This window comes from Nansenia antarctica (genome assembly GCF_963989245.1).
Source record: "Nansenia antarctica genome assembly, chromosome: 5".
In the NCBI taxonomy this organism is placed as follows: Eukaryota; Metazoa; Chordata; class Actinopteri; order Argentiniformes; family Microstomatidae; genus Nansenia; species Nansenia antarctica.
Window position 1 is genome coordinate 50,973,103 of NC_137690.1, and position 24,220 is coordinate 50,997,322.

General features: G+C 43.8%; 3 protein-coding genes across 4 annotated transcripts in view; 2 read left to right on the plus strand and 1 right to left on the minus strand.

Annotated features, from left to right (window-relative positions):
- Positions 1–348: 348 nt before the first annotated feature.
- oxsm (3-oxoacyl-ACP synthase, mitochondrial) lies at positions 349–4,688 on the minus strand. 2 transcript variants are annotated; one of them, XM_080532122.1, is made up of 3 exons: positions 4,680–4,688; positions 1,985–2,988; positions 349–1,548 (listed from the first exon to the last, which is right to left on the minus strand). In XM_080532122.1, exons 2-3 carry the CDS (start codon positions 2,962–2,964, stop codon positions 1,143–1,145), a joined length of 1,386 nt encoding a protein of 461 aa, XP_080388248.1. In that variant the 5' UTR covers positions 2,965–2,988; positions 4,680–4,688; the 3' UTR covers positions 349–1,142. The 2 variants fall into 2 exon arrangements, with proteins under 2 accessions (XP_080388248.1, XP_080388247.1); XM_080532121.1 differs by lacking the exon at positions 4,680–4,688 and adding an exon at positions 3,205–3,267.
- ngly1 (N-glycanase 1) lies at positions 3,595–22,577 on the plus strand. The gene is made up of 12 exons (XM_080532120.1): positions 3,595–3,733; positions 4,226–4,340; positions 4,668–4,868; positions 13,710–13,872; positions 15,770–15,989; positions 16,259–16,380; positions 16,865–17,010; positions 17,645–17,755; positions 18,461–18,637; positions 19,021–19,206; positions 19,756–19,933; positions 20,928–22,577. Exons 1-12 carry the CDS (start codon positions 3,633–3,635, stop codon positions 21,101–21,103), a joined length of 1,896 nt encoding a protein of 631 aa, XP_080388246.1. The 5' UTR covers positions 3,595–3,632; the 3' UTR covers positions 21,104–22,577.
- Positions 22,578–23,277: 700 nt separating this feature from the next.
- top2b (DNA topoisomerase II beta) overlaps positions 23,278–24,220 on the plus strand; it is a gene marked incomplete at its 5' end in the record, with an annotated part of 38,205 nt that continues 37,262 nt past the window's right edge. The window contains one exon of the mRNA XM_080530773.1: positions 23,278–23,319. Coding sequence (XP_080386899.1) covers positions 23,278–23,319 — 42 coding nt within the window. The remainder of the gene's footprint in view (positions 23,320–24,220) is intronic.

Sequence of the window (24,220 nt, forward strand, 5' to 3'; positions counted from 1 at the left end):
AGGAGAATATCTATGAGTAGAACTTCAGATTTTCTCCTCCAATATGTTTTTGAAGTGAGGAAGGGGGAAGAGAGGACCTTGAATAATGGAAAGCACCCAATTACATTTTAGGATGCCTGTGAGCCAGCACCACCTACTGGTACCAGACAGACACACTGCATTATTTATTTTTAACCATTATTTTTTAACAGGGAGTCACATTGAGATCAGGGGGGTATTCCATCAATGTCACTAAAGGACAATCCAAGTTTACTTTGATAAATCCCACGAGATTTATACAAAAATCCATCCTTATTTTGATAAATCATGTGAGAGTTATCAAAAAAAAGACTGGACTTTCCTTTAGCAACGTTGATGGAATACCCCCCAATCTATTTTAAGGGAGCCCTGCAATACAAATGATACGAAATACATAGGATACAAACAAAAAATAAACAAAACATACAAAAACATAGTAAGATACAATTTCATACAAAACATGAACACTCCCCTGTAACCACATTCCCTCAGGGCGACCTAAAATGCCAAAGCCCTCAATAACTAACCATTCCTGTGTGGGGTGAAATGGTTCTATCATTTTAGAGTCATGTGTGAGTTTTTGTAAAGGGCTTTATAAATAAACAGATGGCAATGCTGTTTTCTCCTCATAGGGAGGGAAGGTGATTCCTCCTATGGCTAACCTACTTTTTTGTTTTTTTAAGTTTTCTTTAAAAACTTGGGGCAGTCCCACTCATATTTTTATTTGATAGAGATAGTGAAGGTAGACAGGAAAGTAAGGAGGAGAGGGCATGTGAGCAGGGGAAGGGCCAGACTCAAACCCATGCTGACATGGGCATATGTATGCACTGTAGACCACGGTGCCAGACCACCCCAGGCCACGCCAACCTACTTCTTGATAGAAGATGGGTATGCAAATGTACATCTGTGGTGGGTATGCAAATGTACATCTGTGGTTTAATTATAGATTAATACAAAAATATAATGGCTCAGTAAATAGCTCAATTACATTACTGTGAAAATTGTAGCAACAGCAAGAACACAACATGCTGTTGTTATTAGTGTAATTACAGTGTTACTACACAAGCTTAAGGGGAACTTTTGATAGTCTTTCTATTCAGATACAAAAACAGCGATGACTCTCTTCAGACACTGGCGATACACAGCGAGGCGTTAGTGCCACCGAATCCGAAAGAGTTGGAGAGAGCAACACGCCGCCGCCCCTCAGTCTTCCACCGCTGTGCCGTGCAGGGCACGTAATTCAAGTCGAACCCTGGCTCGGTCCGGTCCAGGTTCAGAGTGGGTGGTAGAGTTGCGTGGTAGCAGGCCAGGGCGGTGAAGGCTGCCTCGAGGGCACCGGCTGCCCCCAGCAGATGGCCCGTAGCCCCCTTGGTGGAGGAGACGGCCAGGGAGCGGGCGTGCTGCTGGAAGAGTCTCACGATGGCGGCGTTCTCGGCCGCGTCTCCCAGCGGCGTGGAGGTGGCGTGGGCATTCACGTAGGTCACCTCTGAGGGCTCCACACCTGCGTCCCGCAGGGCTGCTGACATGCACCTGGGAAAAATGACAGAAGAACCAAACTGCACTGAGAACCATATAAAAACATCCTACTTCCAGGGCATACAGTAGACATGTGTGTAATTTTAAATGTCATATCTGGTCGTTGATATGGGATAGCTCTTCCTCTTTCTCATGGTGAGGTTGATTCTATTATTGTGCCCGGCCCAGCCCTATGACTTTTGTGGCCCTAAGCATGATTTTTAGTTTGGGGTGGGGGGGTAGCAGAGTTGTTGATTGACGGGTGTTTCGTCAACGGGGGTAGCAGAGTTTTTGTTTGGCGGGTGCTAGCTTGAGCTAAATCGACGGCAAAAGTGTGGCCCCCTCTACCAGTTGTGGCCCTAAGCAACCGCATAGTCTGCTTATGCCAGCGGCCGGCCCTGCTATTGTGCCATGTCTCAACAGCATCATAACAGACAGTTCCAGCGAATACCTGAACGCTCCATCTCCATCTGCAGTGGGGGCAGTGATGTGGCTAGCGTCGCCTGAGAGACCGTATCCCAGAACCTCAGCGTAGATCCTGGCCCCCCTCGCCACGGCATGGTCGTACTCCTCCAGCAGGAGCACGGCAGCCCCCTCACCCATCACAAAGCCAGCTCTCTCTGGGTGAAAGGGCCGTGAGGCCAGCCTGGGGTTGTGGTTCCAGCCGGTGCTCAGGGCGCGCGCCCTGGCGAACCCAGCGATCGACAGAGGACCCACACACGACTCTGTGCCCCCGGCGACCATAGCCACCGCGTCTCCGTGGGCGATGAACCTGGAGGCGTCGCCGATTGCGTGCGCCCCTGTGGTGCAGGCTGTGGACACGGCGTGGTTGGGGCCCTTCAGCTTGTGCTTGATGCTGATGTGACCGGCGGCCATGTTGACGAGGATGCGCGGCACGAAGAAGGGGCTGACTTTGCTGTAGCCCTTGGCTTGGAAGATGGCGGATGTCCGAGCGATCTCATCCAGTGACACCATGCCCATGCCCACAGCCACACCTGTAGTCAGCTGCTCTTCTGGGGTCCTAGGGTACCACCCTGAGTCGTCCAGAGCCAGCTGAGCGGCGCCTAGCGCCATCACAGTGGCTGGTGACATGCTGGTTATCTCTCCCCGAGTGGCAAACCTCTCCTCCTTAAACTGACCGTCTCCATCTCCTCTGGGTACCATGGCTGCCACTTTGCAGGGCACAGTCTGGTACTCCTCCGAGTCAAGGGCAACGATCCCACTTGAGCCTTTGATCAAATTGTCCCAGGGTAGAGAGGTCCCTGTGCCAATTGGAGAGACGAGTCCAATTCCAGTGATGGCTACTCTCCTCCGGGGCTTTTCAGAAGCGTAGTGCCGCAAATTCGGGGTCGAGCAAATACAGGTGCTCTTGTTAAGAAGTGTTCTGGTGTGCTGAGATTTCAACAGCTTTGTCAAACATGATAAATACATGATTGTTTTAGTATTTAGGTAGATCTGTGAGGTAGAGAAGAACAAAAATATGTTTAGCAGTATTTTGATGCAAAGAGCCGTTGTCTGCATAATCAATAATGTAAATACTGTTAACTGTATGATTGAAACAGTTACTGTCTACTGCCCGTAACAACAGTGTTTTACGGAACGGTCTGATTTGACCAGATGTGTACAGTAAACCTCCATGTGACCAAAATACATTAGCAAATAGTAACTTACCTTACAAGCTATGATTGGTCATTAATTCCAAATTATATCATTGATGATTTCCTCTAAAATCTTCAGCAAAGTCAAATGACTCGCTCACACCGTAGACATGCAGCATAAGTTTGACAACAAGGGATGACATCGATTGCCTGTTTCCATACATTCAACAGAGAAGTCGACATTCAAATATTTCCCAACGAAAATAATTTCATTTTTGTATACATTTAAAAAAAATAGTGCACTCATTGATATCACGATCACATTTTCAATAGTGAATTATATGAGCGGTTGAAATTAGTTCGGGCTTTGTAAGGGCAGCTATACTGAGGCTCTCTATTTATTTACCCGTCATCGTCTGCTGAAAGACGTCGATTCACTGAATAAGAAACCAGATCGGAGCTGAAACAGTGAAAGTGTTTGGTTGTAGCGTATAAACAGACATGGCTGGATCGCAAGGAGTCGCTACACTACGTGAAAATTCGGATGAAGTATTTTTAGACGTCTCCAACTTGTTACTCACCTATGCAGACAATATTCTTAGGTAATGTCACAGTATGCTAATGTTAGCCAGCCAAGTGAAATTCAGCTTGACAGTTCACGTTACCAGTTTCATTGTGGGTATAAAACCACTGTCAAAGATATCGTAAACCTTTGACCTGGCAAGAAGAACAGAGGATAAACGATAGATATACCAATGTTGCATAAGATGAGAGATCATATGTGATGTTTGGTGATCATTGCTAGTACTAGTACAGCTAGTATTTTCTGAAGTTCTATGCCATTTGAGAATGCAAAGATGATAGCAACAACATATACAATATTAAGATGCTGTTAGATTAAGATAATATTAGATACATTGCAACTAATCTGATACCCATGAGAGTCATTCATATTTCATTAGGTGCGGACATGTAACTACTGAGAACTACATATAACTAGTGAGAAACTGTAGATGGTGATAGCCACCTTCTTGATCTTCAGAGTTATTATAACATTATTATACCATATTATATAACATGTATCGTTCTTGCAGGAATCCAAATGATGACAAATACAGATCGATTCGTGTTGGAAATCCTACATTTTCGACCAAACTTCTGCCTGTCAGAGGTGCAGTGGAATGCCTCTTCGAGATGGGCTTTGAGGAGGTACGGTGCTGCTGTCATAATCCTTGTTTTAAAAAACTCCCCACATTCGTCATATTTGAAAAACATCGAAACAATCAACATGCCAAGATAACATTTGCCTTTCACAAAACAATCTCGAGCTCTTCTGACCTTGGACAAGAACTAACTCCTCTAAGTCTAATAGGCCGTGTTCGTAAATTCGCTCTGAGAGCGCCGGAGCGCACACTGGGTTCAATGTCATAAAGCGACTAAATAATTTGATTGGACAAGAGGCATTCTATTAGTGCGGATCAGATTTCCAGAGCGAATTTACGAACGCAGCCATTCATTGATTTCACCCCCCCCCAGGCTGAAACTCACCTGGTGTTTCCCAAGTCTGCCTCGGTGGATCAGCTGAGGCTGATCCGGGAGTCCATTGCAGTGGAGAGGGACCAGAGGCTGGGTACTGGACAGCCCACACGGCCTCTTGTGACGCCCAGCGCCCCGGCCCCAACGTCCGCTGCTGGGGGACGTCCCAGACCCAGCGCCCCAGCTCCAGCACCTGGCGGGGTACGTCCCGCTGCCCCTAGCCTGCCATCTACACCAGGGGTCCCCAAACTTTTTTCTGTGAGGGCCACATCATTTTTCCTTTCTGTGATGGGGGGCCTGGGTCGGTCTCTAACATAAAATAATATGGAATGGAGGCGGTTGCGCAAAGCAATTGCGCGCAGGAGAGCACTGGTGGATGCAAACAAAGTCTAAACAGTTGAATTTGGATGGAATTTATACCTATAGTGATATGTCAATGAAATATAATCAGTTTTACAGTCTGACACATGAGGGAGGACCCTCATCATACACGGGGGGGACCCATGAAGCAGGGCTGTTTGGGGGTCCTTAAACGAGCATCAAACACTTAATTTCTTGCATTCTGGTGAATTGATATGCACCAATTTGTGACCTTTCTGCATCAATTTATGGTGGAAATGTCATTATGTATGTAAAGGAAAACACAATATTCAGGCACCAGATTGGGGGGGGGGGGAACTGAGGAAACTCTTTGTTTTGTCACAGTTGTATCCATGATGCACTTTATTTAATCCATGCATACCATTTAAAATTTTGGGCCGCTACCCACACGTTTAGCTGTGTTGCTCATTCCACAAATGCATGATCCTTACAAGTCATACCTCGTTGTAAAAGTGACTAATCAGGCTTTCTCCATGATCTCCATGATCACAATAGCATGCTGAACACTCTAAAAATTGAATGGAGTCTCAGTCATGTACCGTTAACGAGAGAATACGAAAAGCATATTTATGGTACCTCGTAAAACGCTCATCAGGGGGGGGGGGGACCCGTCGCTTATGGACGAATATCTCAGCGTCACAATGGGTTATAATTCCAAACTAAATTTCCCCATGATCACAATAGCATGCTAAACAAACTGAAGTTTGAATGGAGTCATAGTCATGTACCGTTAACGAGATATAATACGAAAAGCACATTTTTCAATGTCGCTCAAAACCGCACAGCAGGGGGGGGGGGGGGGGACCCGCCTTTCTTAAATCAATAACTATTTTTAACTTCGATTTCGATAATAATAGTCCACGAGTGAAGTGATCAAAATCATAAGGACAACATACTAATCTTTAAATGGAGTCTGTAGGTTATACCGTTACAGAGTTATGCATTCATAATGCTTATGAATATGATTTTGGGAAATCCTTAACGGTTTTCATTGATTTCTGAGATTTTTCGAGAAATCACTAAGGGGGGGGGGACCCGGGTTTTGATGTTTAATAACTTTTTAAAAACAACTATTTACAGTAAAAGGGTTTACCTTTTGCCCTCATTTGTGAGTTTCTACGACTTTCCGTTTTATTACAGTAATCCGTTAAGCAAAAGTGGGAAATGCTTAACCAAATCGCAAAAATTATGAATGGGACCCTATGGGACAAACTTACGGTCGAGCAAACAGGTGTGGTCGGGTGTTAATTTCACGAAAAATCCCATTATTCCATTCCTATATTTTGGATTGATATCTCTACTGTATTTATTTGATTCCGTTTGACAAAAATATAGAAAAAATATGTAATAATGTGTATATATATATATCACTGGTGTTCTTTTAGGAATATAAGATTTTCAATTCCATCTCGAAAATGATCTCAAAAATGATCTAGGGAGTTATATAAAATGCTGAGACAATACTATGACATTGATTATTACATAATATATATTATGTATATTGATACATATGATTATGTATTTGTGTATGTTGTTTTTTAAATTTCAGATTTCAGATTCAGATTCATTTATTTATTCAAGGGACAGTGCATATTAATAAAACAAAAATAAATTGTAAATACGCCAGAGTTAGCCCGAAAGCTAGTTTTCATCCGCAGTCCCTATGCCATGATGTTGTATACGGCTCCCTGGAGGAAAAAAGTACATTTAAAAGATAAAATATAGGTAGACCTAGGCACAAAAAAGTAGACAGGACAAGCATTTAGCTTAAGGGCAAAAAAAATGAGGGTACATATAAGCAGAGGGTTAAAAGAGCATACATTAATCATAGGCGGTTAAAGGGAGGGTACATATTCGGTAAGCAGACTAAAAGCAAGCAACATATAAGCACGGTAAGCAGACTAAAAACAAGCACACAGACTGTACAGGTAAGACATGTTAGGCGGTGCACATGACATACAGGTATAGGACAGGACATTTCAATGTTGGCAGGTGTGTGTGTTGATCATCCACTGTTTTAGGTGCTTTCTAAATGATTTAAAGGTGCCTAATTCTTAGGTGCCCTGGAATCAGGTTCCATTCACGTGCCCCTCTAACTGACCAGGCAGACTGACTAAAGGCACTCCTCCTAAACGGGTGGATGGTGCAGTCCCCTCTGGTGACACCCCTTGTGGTGCGTGCTGTACTTCCTGGTCGTGAGATGAAGGTGTTAAGTGGTGGTGGGGCTAAATTGTGGATAATTTTATAGACAAGGCAGAGGTTTGTGTAGGTTTTCAGATTGTCCCAGCTTAGAATGTTGTGTTTCTTCAGTATTGTGCAGTGGTGAAAGTATCTTGGCTTCTTGTCTAGTGTTTTGATTGTTTGTTTGTATAGTGACTTGAGTGCTTTGCAGGTTGTGGGATTTGCTTGTGACCAGCTTGTTATGCAGTAGTTGATGTGTGTGAAGATCATGGCGTGGACATACATGGTAGCTGCCTCTGTTGACATGTAGTCCCTTATAAAGCGGAAGTTGGACAGATTGAACTTGACAATTTTACAGACCTTTTTGATATGTGCCTTAAAAGTGAGGTTGGAATCTAACAGCACCCCAAGATATTTGAACTCGTTCACAACTTGTAGTTGTTCCCCTGAGATAATGACATATGCTTCTTCAGCAGAACGGTTTGTTTTGGTAAAAAACATGCTGACCGTCTTGGAAACATTAAGTTGGAGACGACAGTGGTTCAACCATGTAGTCACCTGAGCCATAGATTTGGTAAGTACAGCAGCTACCTCCGTCTTGGTCTGACCATGTACAAATAGTACAGTGTCGTCAGCATACATTAGTGTATCAACCTCAGGACATTGATATCGATATTGACATTGATACATATGATTGACATTGATACATATGATTATGTATTTGTGTACCGTATTTTCCGCACTATAAGGCGCACCGGATTATAAGGCGCACCTTCAATGAATGGCCTATTTCAGAACTGTTTTCATATACAGGGCGCACCGGATTATAAGGCGCACCGGATTATAAGGCGCATAGAATAGAAAATACTGCAGTCAAACGTTTGACTGGGGTTGCGTTACGCCCAAGCTCCACCTACTGCGTTGCGTCACCTCTCCATCGGTGTTGTGTCAACTTCCCGTTGTCCATGCTCCACCTGAGCGTTGTCACCGTCAACGTTCTACCTGCTCCACTGTCAAAAATATATATTTTTCCACCTCAAGTATCAGCCGTTCGTCATCCATTTTTGCAACAAGCGTCAAGGACCTGCGGTGATTCACAGCTGACTCGCGTGAATAGCAATTCGCAATAGCTGCGACCACGAGATATAGAGAGTAGTTAGCTACAAGCATTTTCAATCTGGTATTATCTCTATTAGTGGATTAACCGCTGTGGTGATTTAACAGCTGATAAAAATACATCAAGTAGTAGACTACAAACAAGAAAACAACACAAGAAAACAACCAATAGGCTATACAATTATAACCAACAACCAATATGTGACAGCTCCTGGTGAAATGTGCAACGTAATTTTTCAGTTTTTACACATGCTTAAACTACAGATTGTAAGCTTTCAAATGATGTGTCATACATTGAAATCAGAGAAAGATTGAACACGACAGGCGTATTTGAATGTTGGTTCACCTCAAACACTGAATGGGAGAAAAGTGACTCTGAACGCAGCCACAGCTACGAACGCTGCTAACAAAACACATCGCTACGAAGGTCTAAACTGTATTTTAATAACATGACAACATACTGGGAGAACATCGACATGCTAAAAACACATAACTACACATAACTAGATGAACACACAGTTCTTGCTTTTGAACACGAGCTAAAACGAAAGTATGTACAAGTCAACCCTCCCTTACCGCAAACGAGAATAATGAATCCAATACACAAATTATAAGTGTTTAGTGATCGTTAAACTGTTGTTTATTATATCGAGTGGGTACTTTAAAACTTCAAGTTGAAAGCACCAAGAAGGACCGCCTCGAAATTCATCGATGTTCATGTCCCGTGCTAGCGCTGTTGCCTTCATTCGAATAGTGACTGTAGAGACGCTTCTACTTGCTGCTCTCTGTTCAACAACCCACTGTTCGAGTTTGTCCTCTAAGCAGTGGTTCCCAACCTTTTTTGTCTTGTGTACCCCTTGAGCTGTTTTGTCATGCCAGAAGTACCCCCTCACTCATGCGTGTTGATTATTTCCCAAAAAAATCAATTAAACTCTAACTTGCAAATATAACATTTATTACTGACACACAGAGAGCAAAACCTCTTCTCATGTCTCCAAAACTCTAAACACATGTTCTGCTTTAAACACATTTTGCTATTCAAAATGGCACTTTTTAAATGCACTGAACACGGGTTTCTGCACACAACAATCTGACATAAAGTCACATGTTTGCCATTTCAAAACATTGCCATTCAAAATTAGACTACATGAGCTAATTGGCCAATACATGTGCCACCTGGCCACCTCAATGGTTAATTGTTACCACATGCCCACACACTCACTGAAACTAGAAAAATAAATAATAAATAATAATGAATTTGATTTGATATCTGTTTCTTTTCCCTTTCTCCTGCTCCTCTTTGGCTTCTGTCTGAGGTGCAGTGATGTCATCATTTTCTCATCCCAGAGTCTTGACTGATGGGGAGAGGAAACAGACAAGATGAGACAGGATAAAACTTATCACACACACACACACACACACACACACACACACACACACACACACACACACACACACACACACACACACACACACACACAGAGAGAGAGAGAGAGAGAACACATTCAAGACATTATGATTATCACAAATTCCCTCTCAGGGACAAGAGCTAATTGAACCAGAATATCATCACAAGTGTCAGTTGCACTTGCAATACAGCCACCCACACCCCCAACTATCCACACACACACACACACACACACACACACACACACACACACACACACACACACACACACACGCACACACACACACACACACACACACACACACACACACACACACACACACACACACACACACACACACACTTAAACTTCTTATCTAACTCTACTGATTATTAATGAAATCATTTGAACCACTCCCCTTTAATACATAGATATTTACACCATTGTGAAAAATAGACTCACCCAGTAGCAGTTGCAATTCTTTTTTTCATCAGTTGAGCTTTAATGAGACACTTGAGGTTGCTTCTCTTTTATAAGCTTTGACAGTTCTGGAGGCAGTGTGGCAACAGCAGTCACCAGGCTGCTCTCCACACTCAGTCTGTTCCTTGGCTTGGTTTTGATGTGGGTCAAAGCTGAGAAGGTCACTTCACACATATATGTAGATCCAAAAGGCAAAAGTTCATTCAATGCACACTTTCCCAGCACTGGATATTCCTTTTCAACATCACACCAAAACTCTGTCAATGACTTGTCAGCATGTGCCATCTTCAACCCACGATCAGAGGACATGTCCATCAGATTTTCCTGCAGGCTTGCAGGAAGGCTGCTGCTGCTCCTGTCATTCACTCTGAATGGGTACTCACCCAGTCCAGTTTTTCTGACTTCGTTTCAATGTCATGAAAGTACTGGTTGAAGTCAGTGTCAAGTTTGGACAGATGTGCTTTAACTATTTTCACCACAGGACCTCTGTCAGCATCAGTGGTGGCGAGATGGCCATCAAGCAGTGGGAAACAGCTCACATCTCCATCCTTACATTTCCTCTCCCATAATTTAACCTTCTTTATGAATCCATTCACTTTGTCATACATGTTAAGGATGTGTGAGTACTTGCCCTGAAGTGAAAGGTTGAGCTCATTCAGCTTAGTGAAGACATCAGCAAGATATGCCAGCTGCGCAACCCACACTGCATCCTCAAACAGGGCTGCAAGAGGGTGGTCGTTTTCTGTCAGGAAAGCAAACACCTCGATGCGCAATTCATAGAGCCGCAGCAGCGTTTTGCCACGAGACAGCCAGCGAACGTCTGTGTGAAGCAGTAGCTGCTCATGCTCTGACCCGCTGCCATGACAAAGAGTTTGAAACAGTCTGTGGTTCATTGGCCGGGACTGAATGAAGTTAATCACCTTAACTGCGTCATCCATAACTGCACTTAACTCGGGGCTCATCCTTTTGCTGGCGAGTGCCTCCCGGTGAATAATACAGTGCATCCACTTAATTTCGGGGTTCACCTTCATCACACGCCCAAGCAGCCCACGCACCTTATCCGTCATTGCTGCCGCTCCATCGGTACAGATGTGACTGCAGGATTTCCACTCCAGATCGTTGTCTTTGAAGAAGCTGTCAATAATCAGAAATATTTCCTCGCCAGTTGTCTTTCCTGGCAGCGTCTTGCAAAACAAGATATGCTCATTTATGTCCGACTCTTCTTTATAACGCACAAAAGCCAGCAGCTGAGCCTCCCCACTAACGTCGGTCATTTCATCTAATTGCAAAGCGAACTGACCTGCTTGCTTCATTTTATCCACCACTTGTCCGACAATATTTATGGACATATCATCAATCCGACGGGAGACGGTATTGTTTGATAATGGTACCAACTTGAGCGCGTCAGCTGCTTTCTTGTCCAGCATAGTTTTAGCCAAAATCATAGCGGCAGGCAAAATCAGATCTTCGGCGATTGAATGTGGGGTTTTTGACTTAGCCACTAGTAATGAAACAGCATAGGACGCCTCCAGTGCTTTGCTTGACACACTTGCCACTTTTTTCAGTGTAGCCTGACTTGACTTGAACTCTGACAGTTTTCGCTTGAAAAAGTTGTCAGTTTTACCAACAGTTGCTAGGTGTTTGGTGCTCTGGTGTCGCTGTAAATGGGCTGGCTTCATTGAATTATTAGCCAGGACTTCGCCGCAGAAAAAGCACTGTGGCTGTGGTGGATCAGCCGATGTGCATGTAAATCCCCACAAAACATATGTTTCCAAATAATAGCGGGGTCCTTTTTTTCTTTTTTTCTCTGATCTGACCGTCTGATCTGCCTCTGATCTGACCGTTACTGTAGCTGGTCGTTTTAGCCATCTGTCCATCTTTGCGGTATACTGACAGGCCTAGCTGACGTGCGCGCGTATATGAACGTAAATGAACGTGATTTAAATGTGACGTGACTACCACTTGTGTTACAGTCATCACCTGTCGGGGAGGAACTTAAGTTGCAGCGTACCATTTTAACAACAGGTTTATGAAACGACTATATTTAATTATTTTTTTGGAAAAGGAAATAAATTATAATTCCAAATCTTTCCACGTACCCCCTGCAATCCCCTCACGTACCCCTAGGGGTCCGCGTACCCCCGGTTGGGAACCACTGCTCTAAGTAACTGTGGCCATCTCGCTTTGTTCCCTCGGAAACTCTGTTTAGTCTTCTTTACTTGGGGTCTTTATACACACACAAGTGGTGTGGGACTGTGAGGAAGCACAACACCGGTGTTTACTGATTACCGTAATGCTGCAAGCGGTGCGGCTTTGTAGTTTACCAGTCGTACTGAAACATTTTGACAGAGCGCCTTGAGCGCCGTGTACAACCAGTATGGATCAACCAATTAACCAACTGATCCATATATAAGGCGCTCCGGGTTATAAGGCGCACTGTCGTTTTTTTTGAAAATTAAAGGCTTTTAAGTGCGCCTTATAGTGCGGAAAATACAGTATGTATTTGTGTATTTGTGTATGTTGTTTTTTAAATAATAAAATAAAATAAAAAAACTCTCATGCAGTACTACATAACGACACCTGGGGTCGCTTGACACAACGGCAGGCGGGGAACATAGGACCCTTTTTCGGAAGCGGGGAACATAGAACCCTTTTTCGGAAGCGGGGAACATAGAACCCTTTTTCGGAAGTGGGGAACCGGGGAACATAGAACCCGGGGAACATAGGACCCGGGGAATATAGGCATGCTCCCCTCACTGCGGGACACACCTCCTCCGCGATCACATTCATACATTTATTGACAAACTTCTTTGCCTTTAACAATAATAATCACTTGTGCACTGTTGGTTAAAAAGCCTGCATTCTGAATAAACTTTTCTCTTTACCAACCGTTTGGCCATTTTTCATCTCTGAATTTTCGCTCTAGCTCGCGTGCACCTGCTATAGATCCGCATTCTGTGGGCGGGTGAAACTAACTAATAATGTTATTAATGAAAATAGTTTATAACTAAGGGAAATTTTAATTTGAAAGCCAACCTTTAATATCAAATACAGATATGATATGATTAAAACATATATTTAAAGTTTAATTTTCAAAATAAGTTTCTGGCATTGTTGAGAGTGTGTGGGGGCGACGTTGTTCAAAGGGCGGTGTGTGGGACACACACACACACACACACACCTACACAAACACCTCAACCAGCGCCGCCCTCGGTACAACTCCAGTCTTGTGTTTCCTAACATTCTGTAACCTTGTTTATTTTCCTGGGGGGGGGGGGGGGGGGGTGTTAGGGTCATATTGTTTGTGTTGTATTTATCGTTTATATTGTTTAGTATTATTTTGCTGTGACATTTGTCTAGGTAAAAAGCACTCTACAAATAAATTGTATTGATTGCAAACACATTATTTCTATTGTAATCAAAGCATTCCAGTCCTTAAATTCACCTCTCCCTCCCTCCTCCCCCTCCCCCACTCTCCCTCTGCCCGATTCATCAGGAGACCAGAATGAGCTTCTTCACGACCCTCCAGTCAAACTTCCAGCATATGATGGTGTATGAGAGCCCAGAGCTGCAGCAGAAGGCCCTGGGCTGCATACCTCACCAGCAGCTCTCCTCCACTGCCAGAGAGAAGCTGCAGCTGTCCCAGCAGGCTGACCCAGGTGAAACTAACTCATTTTACCTCACATTTAAGTCACATGTCAGACACTTTTATCCAAAGCGACTTTGGATACGTATGTTCAAGTAAGTGAATCAATCAACTATATATCAGTCATTGTAAGTAACATTTTTGAGGAGTGCCATCAAAATCAAATTTTTTATTTTCAGATTAGATTATTATCTAATTTCTGATCTATCATCTAATTATTATTATATTATTATTAGATCCGTTTTTTTATTTTATTTTTTAGGCCAAATATGTTTTCACACACAAGGACTTTTCTTTGGTCTGGTGGTGCATAACAATAAACAAAGTGTGAGGACAAAAACAGACAAAAACACAAGTGCAAAATAGTAATAATAGAGATGAAAAGTATTTACAAGAATAGAATGGAGCTCAAAGTGCTCCAATCATTATATAATTATATAATTATATAATTTAATAATTTAGTCATTTAAAGGCAATGTTAAAAAGATGGGTTTTTAGTCTTGACTTGAACATATTTGCTGAGGTTGCATCCCTAATGTAAACTGGCAGTGCATTTCACAATTTGGGTGCATAAAATGAGAATGCAGCCTCACCAAATCTCTTATTGTACATAATACCAATGAGGGCTGACTAATGAGCCAACTGCAGTAGGGAAGAAACTGTTCTTCTGTCATGATGGACCGCAGCGTCCTGCCAGAGGAAAAGGATTCAAAGAGTTTGTGTCCAGGGTGGGAGGGGCATCAGCAGTCACAGTACTAGAGAAACGAAAAAAACAAGTTAGTTTATGATGATTTCAAAGTATGATTTTTTTTTTAATTTTTACATTCAGGGGGGTATTCCATTAATGTGACTAAAGGAAAATCTAGTCTTATTTTGATAAATCCTGTGAGACTGAAAAATGAGCTGGGATTCTCCTTCCCTGGTAATGTCCAGTAGGGTGTTAGGGTTAGGGTTAGGGGGTGGAGAGGTCTGAGGAGGAGGAGCCCACGTGTAGCTAAGATATCTTTAGTCTACGGCGGAAAGTAGGTAGTGACTCTGCCATCCCGACAGTGGATGGAAGCTCATTCCAACAGCTGATTTGACCATAACCTTTCATGCTAAACCGGTTCTACTGGCCATATTACACAGGTAGTGTCGGACATTATGCTCTTCTGAGCATACCGCAAAGTAAATTTTTTATATTGGTCTCTAATTTCTACATCTGTATACACTGTACGGTGCATATCTACCTTAACTGTACATATCTACTGTTATCCATCTCTTGTATATTTACATTTTGGGTCAGTTTGTTCACCCTCTGGAGAAAAATGTATTAACTGAATCCTGTATTCTGTGGCTCCCAGGCAGAACAGAGTCAAGTCTTTGTAATGAGGTTAACAAGTATGTGCTTGGAATGCACAGTATCCAAGTCAAAGCAGAAAATCCATCAAAGCCGAAATACATTTATACTAGTGCTATTTAGCCTTTGCTCTACTGCTGTTTGCACACACCCCTAGTCACTGGGAACACTCAATACCCTTTGCACTACTTATTTTTGGCACATACCCCACTTTTGATATTAGTCACTAATTTATACATCTGTATACACACCATACTGTGCATATATACCGTAACTGTACATATCTACTGTTATCCATCTCTTGTACCTACTACCATACGTATCACTTCATAACTGTACATATCCTATTTTGTCTACAATTTCATGTTTTGCACTATATCACTATTTGCACTTCAGGTTAGATGCTGAACTGCATTTCGTTGTCTGGTACTTGTACTCAGCAATGACAAAGTTGAATCTAAACTAATCTTTAATGGGTTGATGTGTCTATTCTATATTTACGCGTCTGTGAGCTTGAGTTGGGTGACACTGCCTTGTTTAGTTGACAGCATTTCCGTCTCGCTATTGTTAGACTGCAACCTGAGAGAAGAGGACCTCCTGGTGCTGGAGCTGCTCCGCTGGTTTAAAGGGGAGTTCTTCACCTGGGTGAACTGCCTCCCTTGCAGTCGTTGTGGAGGTCAGACCCAGACAGCGGGTTCTCTTGCCCCGTCCCCTGATGACCGTCGCTGGGGAGCACAACACGTGGAGAACCATCACTGCCGGGTCTGCCAGCTTTCTACCAGGTTCCCCAGGTGGGTAGTACAAGTGTGCTAGTTTTGGCTTGGCGTGTGCGTGCGTGCGTGTGTGTGCGTGTGTGCGTGTGCGTGTGCGTGTGTGTGTGTTTGTGTGTGTGTGTGTGTGTGTGTGTGTGTGAGTGTGAGTGCGTTTGAGAATGTGTCTCTGTAAAAGCATAGCTCTGTATTGCCATTTTCCTTGGTGCGTGCGTGTGTGCGTGCGTGCGTGTGTGCGTGCGTCTGTGTAAAAGCATAGCTCTGTAATGCCATTTTCTTTTCTTCCGCAGATATAACAACCCCGAGAAGCTGCTGGAGACCAGGAGAGGGCGCTGTGGCGAGTGGGCCAACTGTTTCACCTTGTGCTGCAGAGCCTTGGGCCTAGAGGCCAGGTATATCTGGGACAGCACAGGTATGCTCCGTTAACCTCGGTGCAGGTTTGTGCCTGTCAAGAAGACTTTGTTTCTCTGTGGAGTACAAGTGTACCAACGGTGTCACCTCCTCCCGTTGTATCTTTACTGATGCCTCACAAATACCTGTGATGTCTGTTCGACTTATTAATGACACGTAGTAGTAGTAGTAGTAATAATACGAATAATAATGTATTCCATTTCATAAAGCGCTTTTCGTTATACAAGAATTAATCTCAAAGTGCATAAACAAATGTACATGTAGCTGTTTGCCAAATTATTCCTATTCCTTATTGTCTTATATCCTGTAATGCAATATTATCCCATCTACTAGATCCATAACGATGTTGTATGAGTAGTGTGGGTGCGCGCGTGATGTGTCCTTGACTTTCTCTCTGTCCTTTGTGCTGTTCCAGATCTTAACTTTCCCTCTGTCCTCTCTGCTGTTCTAGACCTTAACTTTCCCTCTGCCCTCTGCTGTTCCAGACCACGTGTGGACAGAGGTGTACTCTCACTCTCTGCGTCGCTGGCTTCATTGTGACTCCTGTGAGAACACCTGTGACAAGCCCCTGCTGTACGAGGTTGGCTGGGGGAAGAAACTAGCCTACGTTCTAGCGTTTTCAAAGGACCAAGTGAGTCTCTCTCAAACACACACACACACACACACACCATCTCACACACACAAAACGAAGTCTGTGTAATTTCGAGAGCGGGTAGATTGCTTATCCCATTGAAAATTGTTATGCTATGTTAAACACAGTCTTTAACAGCCGTGAGCAATTGCGGCGTGACACAAAAGTAAGCATCCACTTAGTCTCTCCACGCATGAACGCTCTTCTTGAATCAACAACACACCCGTTGCAAAACCGTGTTGATGAGATGTTTGCTTTAGCTGCCTGCCAGTGTTGAGATAAGATAAGATAAGATAAGATTCAACTTGATTGTCATTGAACAAAGCACAAGTACTCAGACAATGAAATGTAGTTCGTGCACACGTCCCGCCCCCCCCCCCCCCGCCCCCCCCCCAGGGTGAACAGAGCTCTGGGCTCTGGGGACAGGTTCAGCCATCTTCGGTGCCCCGGGAGCAGTTCAGGGTTAAGTGCCTTGCTCAAGGGCACAATGGCAGTGGTAGGCACCTTAGATATGATGCCAGCAACCCACCAGTCACTAGCTCATATCTGGCTCCCTCCTGGGGTGGGGATCGAACCAGCGACCTACCGATTGCTGGCCGGCCTCTCTAACCCCTATCGTTTTGTTCTGCTGTAGGTGGTTGACGTGACCTGGAGGTATTCCTGTAAGCACCCGGAGGTCCTGTCACGACGTACGATGGTCCTGGAGCCTTGGCTACTAGACATCATCAACAGGCTCAATGCTGTGGTATGTTAGCCTCTACCTCCAGATACAGGTCCAAGATCTGTCCTGACTCATCTCTATGGAGGTTATAATTACATTTACATTTTTGGCAGATTAGCAGACGCCTTTATCCAAAGCGACTTACATCAAATACATTTGTCTAAGTAGGTGAATCATCTATCCATCAGTCATAGCAAGAAAAAGTTATCTATGCTCGGACCAGGGGCCATTGGCAGTCATAATGCTTTTTTCACAGTAAAGAAACTGTAGAGAGGAGCTCTTAGGAGGAACAGTTAAGATGTAGCCTGAAGAGATTGGTCTTTAGTCTACGGCGGAAGATAGGTAGTGACTCTGCCGTACTGACAGCGGTGGGAAGCTTGTTAATTAGGTATGTAGGAATTATACTCAGGGTTCTCCCCAAAGAATGTAAGAGTGACGCTGTGCCACCCTATCGACTTGGCTCCGCCATTATGGAAACATGCCAGAGATAATGAGTAACTATCTTTGATCGCCAATGACATCTCATTAAAAAATGAAAATAATACTTCCACTTCCTCCAGTTAATTCAGCGTTTTAGCTGTATTTTTGGCGCATTTTGAGAAAAAACAATCCCGTGCCACCTTGTTCATAGACCCTGGGTAATATAATCCCTGTAGATTCTGATGAGTAGAGGAGATAGACTCTACAGTACCTGCAGCACTTCTCACCCGTGCTGTACTCTGACTCTAGAGGCAGCAGGCCCTCAGCCCTGAGAGGAAGAAGGAGCTGTTGGAGAGGCTGCTTGTGGAGCTGGTGGAGTTTATATCCCCCAAGACGCCCAAACCAGGCGAGCTGGGGGGCCGCAGCTCAGGGGCCCTGGCCTGGAGGGCAGCCCGGGGAGAGACAGGAGCAGGGGCCGCCCCACAGGTGAGACCTTCCAGGTGTCAAGATCTGCTCTGTTACCTCCCCGCATGCATGGATAACTGTGGTTACATTGCTGTTTATTCTGCCTGTCTGTCTTGAGAAGATCACAGTGCATAGCCTACCCCCCCCCCCCTTTTTTTTAAAGAAAATATTCAATTTATTTACTGCCATGATTCTTTGACCCAGCACACCGTCATATCCTTCAATGCAGTTCTCTCTCTCTCTCTCTCTCTCTCTCTCTCTCTCTCTCTCTCACTCTCTCGTCCTCTCTCTCTCTCTCTCTCTCTCTCTCGCTGTCCTCTCACTGTTATCTCTCTATCTCTCTCTCTCTCTCTCCCTCCCTCCCTCCCTCCCTCTCTCCCTCTCTCTCTCTTTCTCTCCCCAAGGTTGCAGGGTTTGTGTTCGTCCCCACTGAGAGGGAGAAGAATGGGAGGCTGTTCCACCTCCGGTACAGTGCAACACAGGACCAGTACTGCAGGGTCTCCAACGGCAATGAGGACATCCAGGGCTGGGATAAGGCTGTGTGGAGGAAAGAGGCCGTCTTCAGGAAGGAGGAGAGTGATTGGCAGATGGTTCGTTTTTTTGTATCTATGTCCTAAATACAATGTATGCTACTAATCGTATTAATTAAAATTAAAAGACATTTCAAGTTCTGATATTGCCATATGGAATGATATGTTGCCTGTCTGCTTTTGTATCAGAATCTGAATCTGAATTATTTTTAGTGCCAAGTATATTCGCATATACAGGAAATTGACTTGGTGTGGTTGGTGCATTAGACATAAAGATACATATATAATATAATAAAAAAACAACAACGATGTAATAAACAACACTATGCAAGCAAAAATGCTTATAGCAAAGATTACAGCAAAAATGCTGTAAATTAGAGTATGTAAAACTAATATAGATTACATTGTCAGTTGTGCGTGTGCATATGCGTGTGCGTGTGTGTGTGTATGGTGTGGGGGGGGGGGTTGCCAGTCTTTGTGTTAATGAGTCAAGGTCATGACATTTTGTCATAACAGGATTTGTGAGTGCCGCATACTTTGTCCTTTGAAAATGTTTCAAAGCTGGAACCCTTTCACTCTCAGTCAAATGTTCTCTATCTTATTGCTTAGGTCTACATTGCCCGAACAGAAGGCTCCACCTCTGGAAGAATCAGCTGGAAGTTTGACTGTGCTCCCGTGGGGATGAAGATCAAGGCAGCTTCGGTCAGATCCTGCAGCCAAACCTTTCACTCTGGGAGCGTCTGCTGGAGCTTGCTGTCTGACCAGAACACCACAGAGTTCTCAGGAGGTATTACCTACCTGTCTGCCTGCCTGTCTGTCTGTCTGTCTGTCTGTCTGTCTCTCTGTCTGTCTACTTCTACTATCAATCTATCTAGAGTTCTCAGGAGGTGAGTGCCCATCCACCAGACCTCCACCTCACACACTACTGTTTGCTCTGCTTCTCTGCTGGTTTATGGGAGTAAAGGTCAACAGGTGAAACACTCCAGCCAATCCTTCACTTGAAACCTTCACTTGGGTGCCAGCGCTCATACTTAGGTCTTCATTGACAATGGTCTACGTTTCGTTGAGATGTAGCTATAAGTACACAATGCATGGTTGGATCACACCAAAGTAATCCTTCCTTCTTCTACCATTGTGACTGCCAATGGCCCCTGGTCCTACCATTGATTTCTTTCTTATGATGACTGATGTATAAATTATTCACTTACTTTAGACAGATGTACTTGTTGTAAATCGAGAGATTTTTAGAATGCAAGAGAATATATTAGAATGCAATGAGCCTGAGGAATGACATAACAACATTCTGCAGCTCTGGAGAGCAGTTACAGAGGCTGCGTTCGTAAATTCGCTCTGGAATCTGATCAGCACTCATGCCTCTTGTCCAATCAAATGACTTGGTCCCTTTATGACGTTGAACCCAGTGTGCGCTCCGGTGCTCTCAGAGCGAATTTACGAATGCAGCCAAAATGATTCTCTATAGAAGGGAGGAACACAATGGAGTTCTGGAAATGGTAGCCAGTGTTGGATTGCTAGATAAAAAACAGAACAATGAGTTGTTGAATGCTGTCTTTTTTTACAGTGTGATTGTTTGATGCATCGAATATATGTGGTTTGATGAATGAAGGGATCCCGATGGATTAGAATGTACCTTTTTGATGAACTGGGATACTGTGTATTTCAAAACATTATTATTATTATTTTATTTTTTTAATGAGGGAGATGTCTTGTCTTGCATAACTAACCATCTCGATGTCCTCTCACGTGTTTCGAAACACACACAGACGGCGAGATGCACGCGGCTCCGAGTCTTTCTGGATCCTCAGAGCTGGTCGTGGAAGCCGAGCTCAGCGGAGGGGAAGGAGAGTCGTCATGGCAACATTCCCAGCTGTTCCGACGGAGTTTGAAGGAGCCCGAGGAATCCTCGTTTGAAATCCTCATAGAGCTGGAGGAGGCTTGACGATGGAAGACTCCGGGAGCGCATGGGCTTTTGTGGTTAGCAAGTAGGCCTATGAAACAGTGGCGTAGCACCGATGTTGGCTTTTAGCTTGTGGATCCGTAATAACGCAGACGCCATTTCATGAGATGAGCTTGCAGGAGCAATTTAACATTCAACATGAGTGCCCCTTCTGTGTTTCGGCATCACTCATCCTCACTAATCCTAGCTTTGAAAATGTCCACGTGCTCTCTTATCATCTGAGATTTTCTCTGAAAATCTGTTTCTCACAAAATATCCAAAGGGTTGTTTTAATATACATACAGATTAACTTGGTGCCCATCAGTACACAAAGCCACAGTGGGAAACTCCAAACGTGGCATAAGTGCTAGATAGATCGATACACTAGATCTTCATTGATCCCGGAGGGGAAATTAAGGCATTACAGCAGCTCACAAACAACAACAACAAAATAAAGTGACGATAGAATAATGGAATAAAATAGGCATCTGAAACATTATACAGTAAGAACAGTCCAGTATGATTTAACATCCCCCAGCCTGACTCTGATCACCCTAACCCTAAGATCTCCTATAGCGCTCTTTAGTGCAGCGTGGTTGTAGTAGTCTGTTGCTAAAGGAGCTTCTCTGCTCTGCCACAGTGTCATGTAGGGATGGGAGGGATTGTCCATGATTAGGGTAACAGGTAAGGGCACTTATGTTGAATTAAGTCGCAAGCCAATACCGCAAGATTCCATCAACTACATATGATATAGAGGCTGCGTTTGTAAATTCGCTCTAGAAATCTGATCAGCACTCATGGAATGCCACTTGTCCAATCAAATTACTTGGTCCCTTTATGACATCGAACCCAGTGTGCGCTCCTGCACTCTCAGAGCGAATATACGAACACAGCCAGAGTGTCACGATGATCCTAGGTCCATAATTGACCTATAGTAAGAAAGCGTGAAACCTTTGGATCTGTGTGACGTAACAATGATGCTGCTCGGATATTTATTGGCAGTAATGACAAGATGCACCACCCAGACCTGAAACTACTAAGTAACAAACCTCTAGGTTATCTCTCTGTCTCTCTCTCTCTCTCCAAAGGGGTTGAGTGTTGAAGTCTGCAGCCCCAGCTCCATAGAAGCTCTGGGTCCCCTTAACACTGTTACTGTTCTTAACAATGTTATTATTTTACTTGACTTTACTTTTTTTCAACATGTCAATTTAAGTGATTGTGTTTTGAAGAAGACTGTGTGTGCATATACATGTTGAAATAGGCATCAGCATGCCATGTAATTCTTGACCAGGCCTACGGTTCCTATCTGTAACTGTCTTTTGGATTGTTCCATGGAAATTAGGGTGCATGATGAAAACCTATTGTAAATTGTACAACAAACTCAAAATGACCATTGCAATCAAGATGGAGACATGGGGTTGATGTTCACTTCCAACAACTGTGCAATCTGTATAATAAAGGTATTTTTCTATTATTAGTATGGCTGTCTTGTTGTCTTACAGTTTCTTAATAATGTATTTCAGATGCAATCGTCCATGGTCCATTCATTTACCTGAAATGTTTTATTGCGATACGTGTATTTCTACCACCCCCTATTGGTTACAAACTGCAAGTACCGCGTGGCCCTTCGAATTTCTCATTGGCTGAAGTGCCGGTGCCTCAGAAATCGAGTCGGGGATTGGTGAGTTCAGCCGTGGGGATTGTCGCCGTGCGGATGGTGGAGCCGGACGGAGGCAGGCGGCGGTGTTTTTGTTTCTGAATGAAAATATAAGTCTTTGAGTGTACCCGCGTTTGAAAAGCATTTTATTTATGAATTCTATCTATTCGTTTTTTAACTTCATGAAATGTTTATGATTATTTAAGTATAGCGTTTTGTACAGTATTTATACCTCAGTAAGTAGCACGCAAGCTTTGTTGGAGATTCAAGGCCTAGTTGTGCCACCGCTTGTCGATTTTAACAATAGCCGCGATACACTCCCCTCAGCACTGGAACAGTTTTGACGTCGTTTGAAGACACTTGTACACAGGACTGACATAGAATATAACCTTAAAACACTTCTCAATGGGGTCAGGTAATTGTTACGGCCCCTGAGTGTATGGACATTATTTTATGCAGGACTGGAAGTATTTTTTTCCACTAAGCACATCACGAAGATTTAGGGGAACACAAAAGAAAGATGTCCAACGGCGCAGCAGGAAGCGGCGGTCTGACTTGGGTGGTAAGTTACAATTCTGTTACAATGTGACATAACTGGACAAGTTTTCTTTTTTTTATCAGTTAGTATTGGCCTTATATGTGAGGTTGCATGAAGGAACATCGCTACATGAATTAGTTTGTCACGATCCGACTAAAATGGCCATTGCTGCTTGTTGATAGTCAATCCAAACTAGCCTGCGCCTTGAAATGGGCCACTAAGTGAGGGATTAATTCATGACTGCATCGCGCGGCGACAATACTGCTACTAGCAGTGCTAATCAGTAAAAAAATAAAATAAAAATGTAGATACATGTATTTAATTAACATCCAGAGAAATTATTCTGCAGAAAGGTACGCTGAAGGAGACACATCTCCCCAAAAGTTCTTTGTTAAAATACGCGTAAACTGATTGGTATCAGTTGTGACATATAATATACACACCTATTCGATTCTGTATAGAGTTGTGCAATTGGTGAATAATGATCATTAGTCGGTAGCCTTTAATTTTCCCCTCAACGGAATACATTTTTTTAAACAGTCATTTCTAATTTCTAATTGCAACGACATAAGTTAGCAGCAGCCATCCCGTAGACGCAGCCTCCCTGCCGGCACAGTTTGGGTGCCACGCCGAACAATGGAGCAGCTGGCCGCGATACGCAGAGCAGCGAGCTGGAGGTCATGGGGGCTTCATTCAGCGCGTCCTCGCTGGTCCTCAGAGTAGAAGTCTGAAAGGCTGATGGATGTCCTCCAAGGATGGACCATGCCTGTCCAAGCTAGGCCTCACCCCCCCCCCCTAACTGGACTGAACAATAATGGTTCTAAACCGCCTAAATATGACATGTGCTACCCCTTCAAAGACCCAATAATTAAACTCCCAAGGAGATGCCACTTTAATTTATCTCGTTTCCCTGTTATGAAGGTAA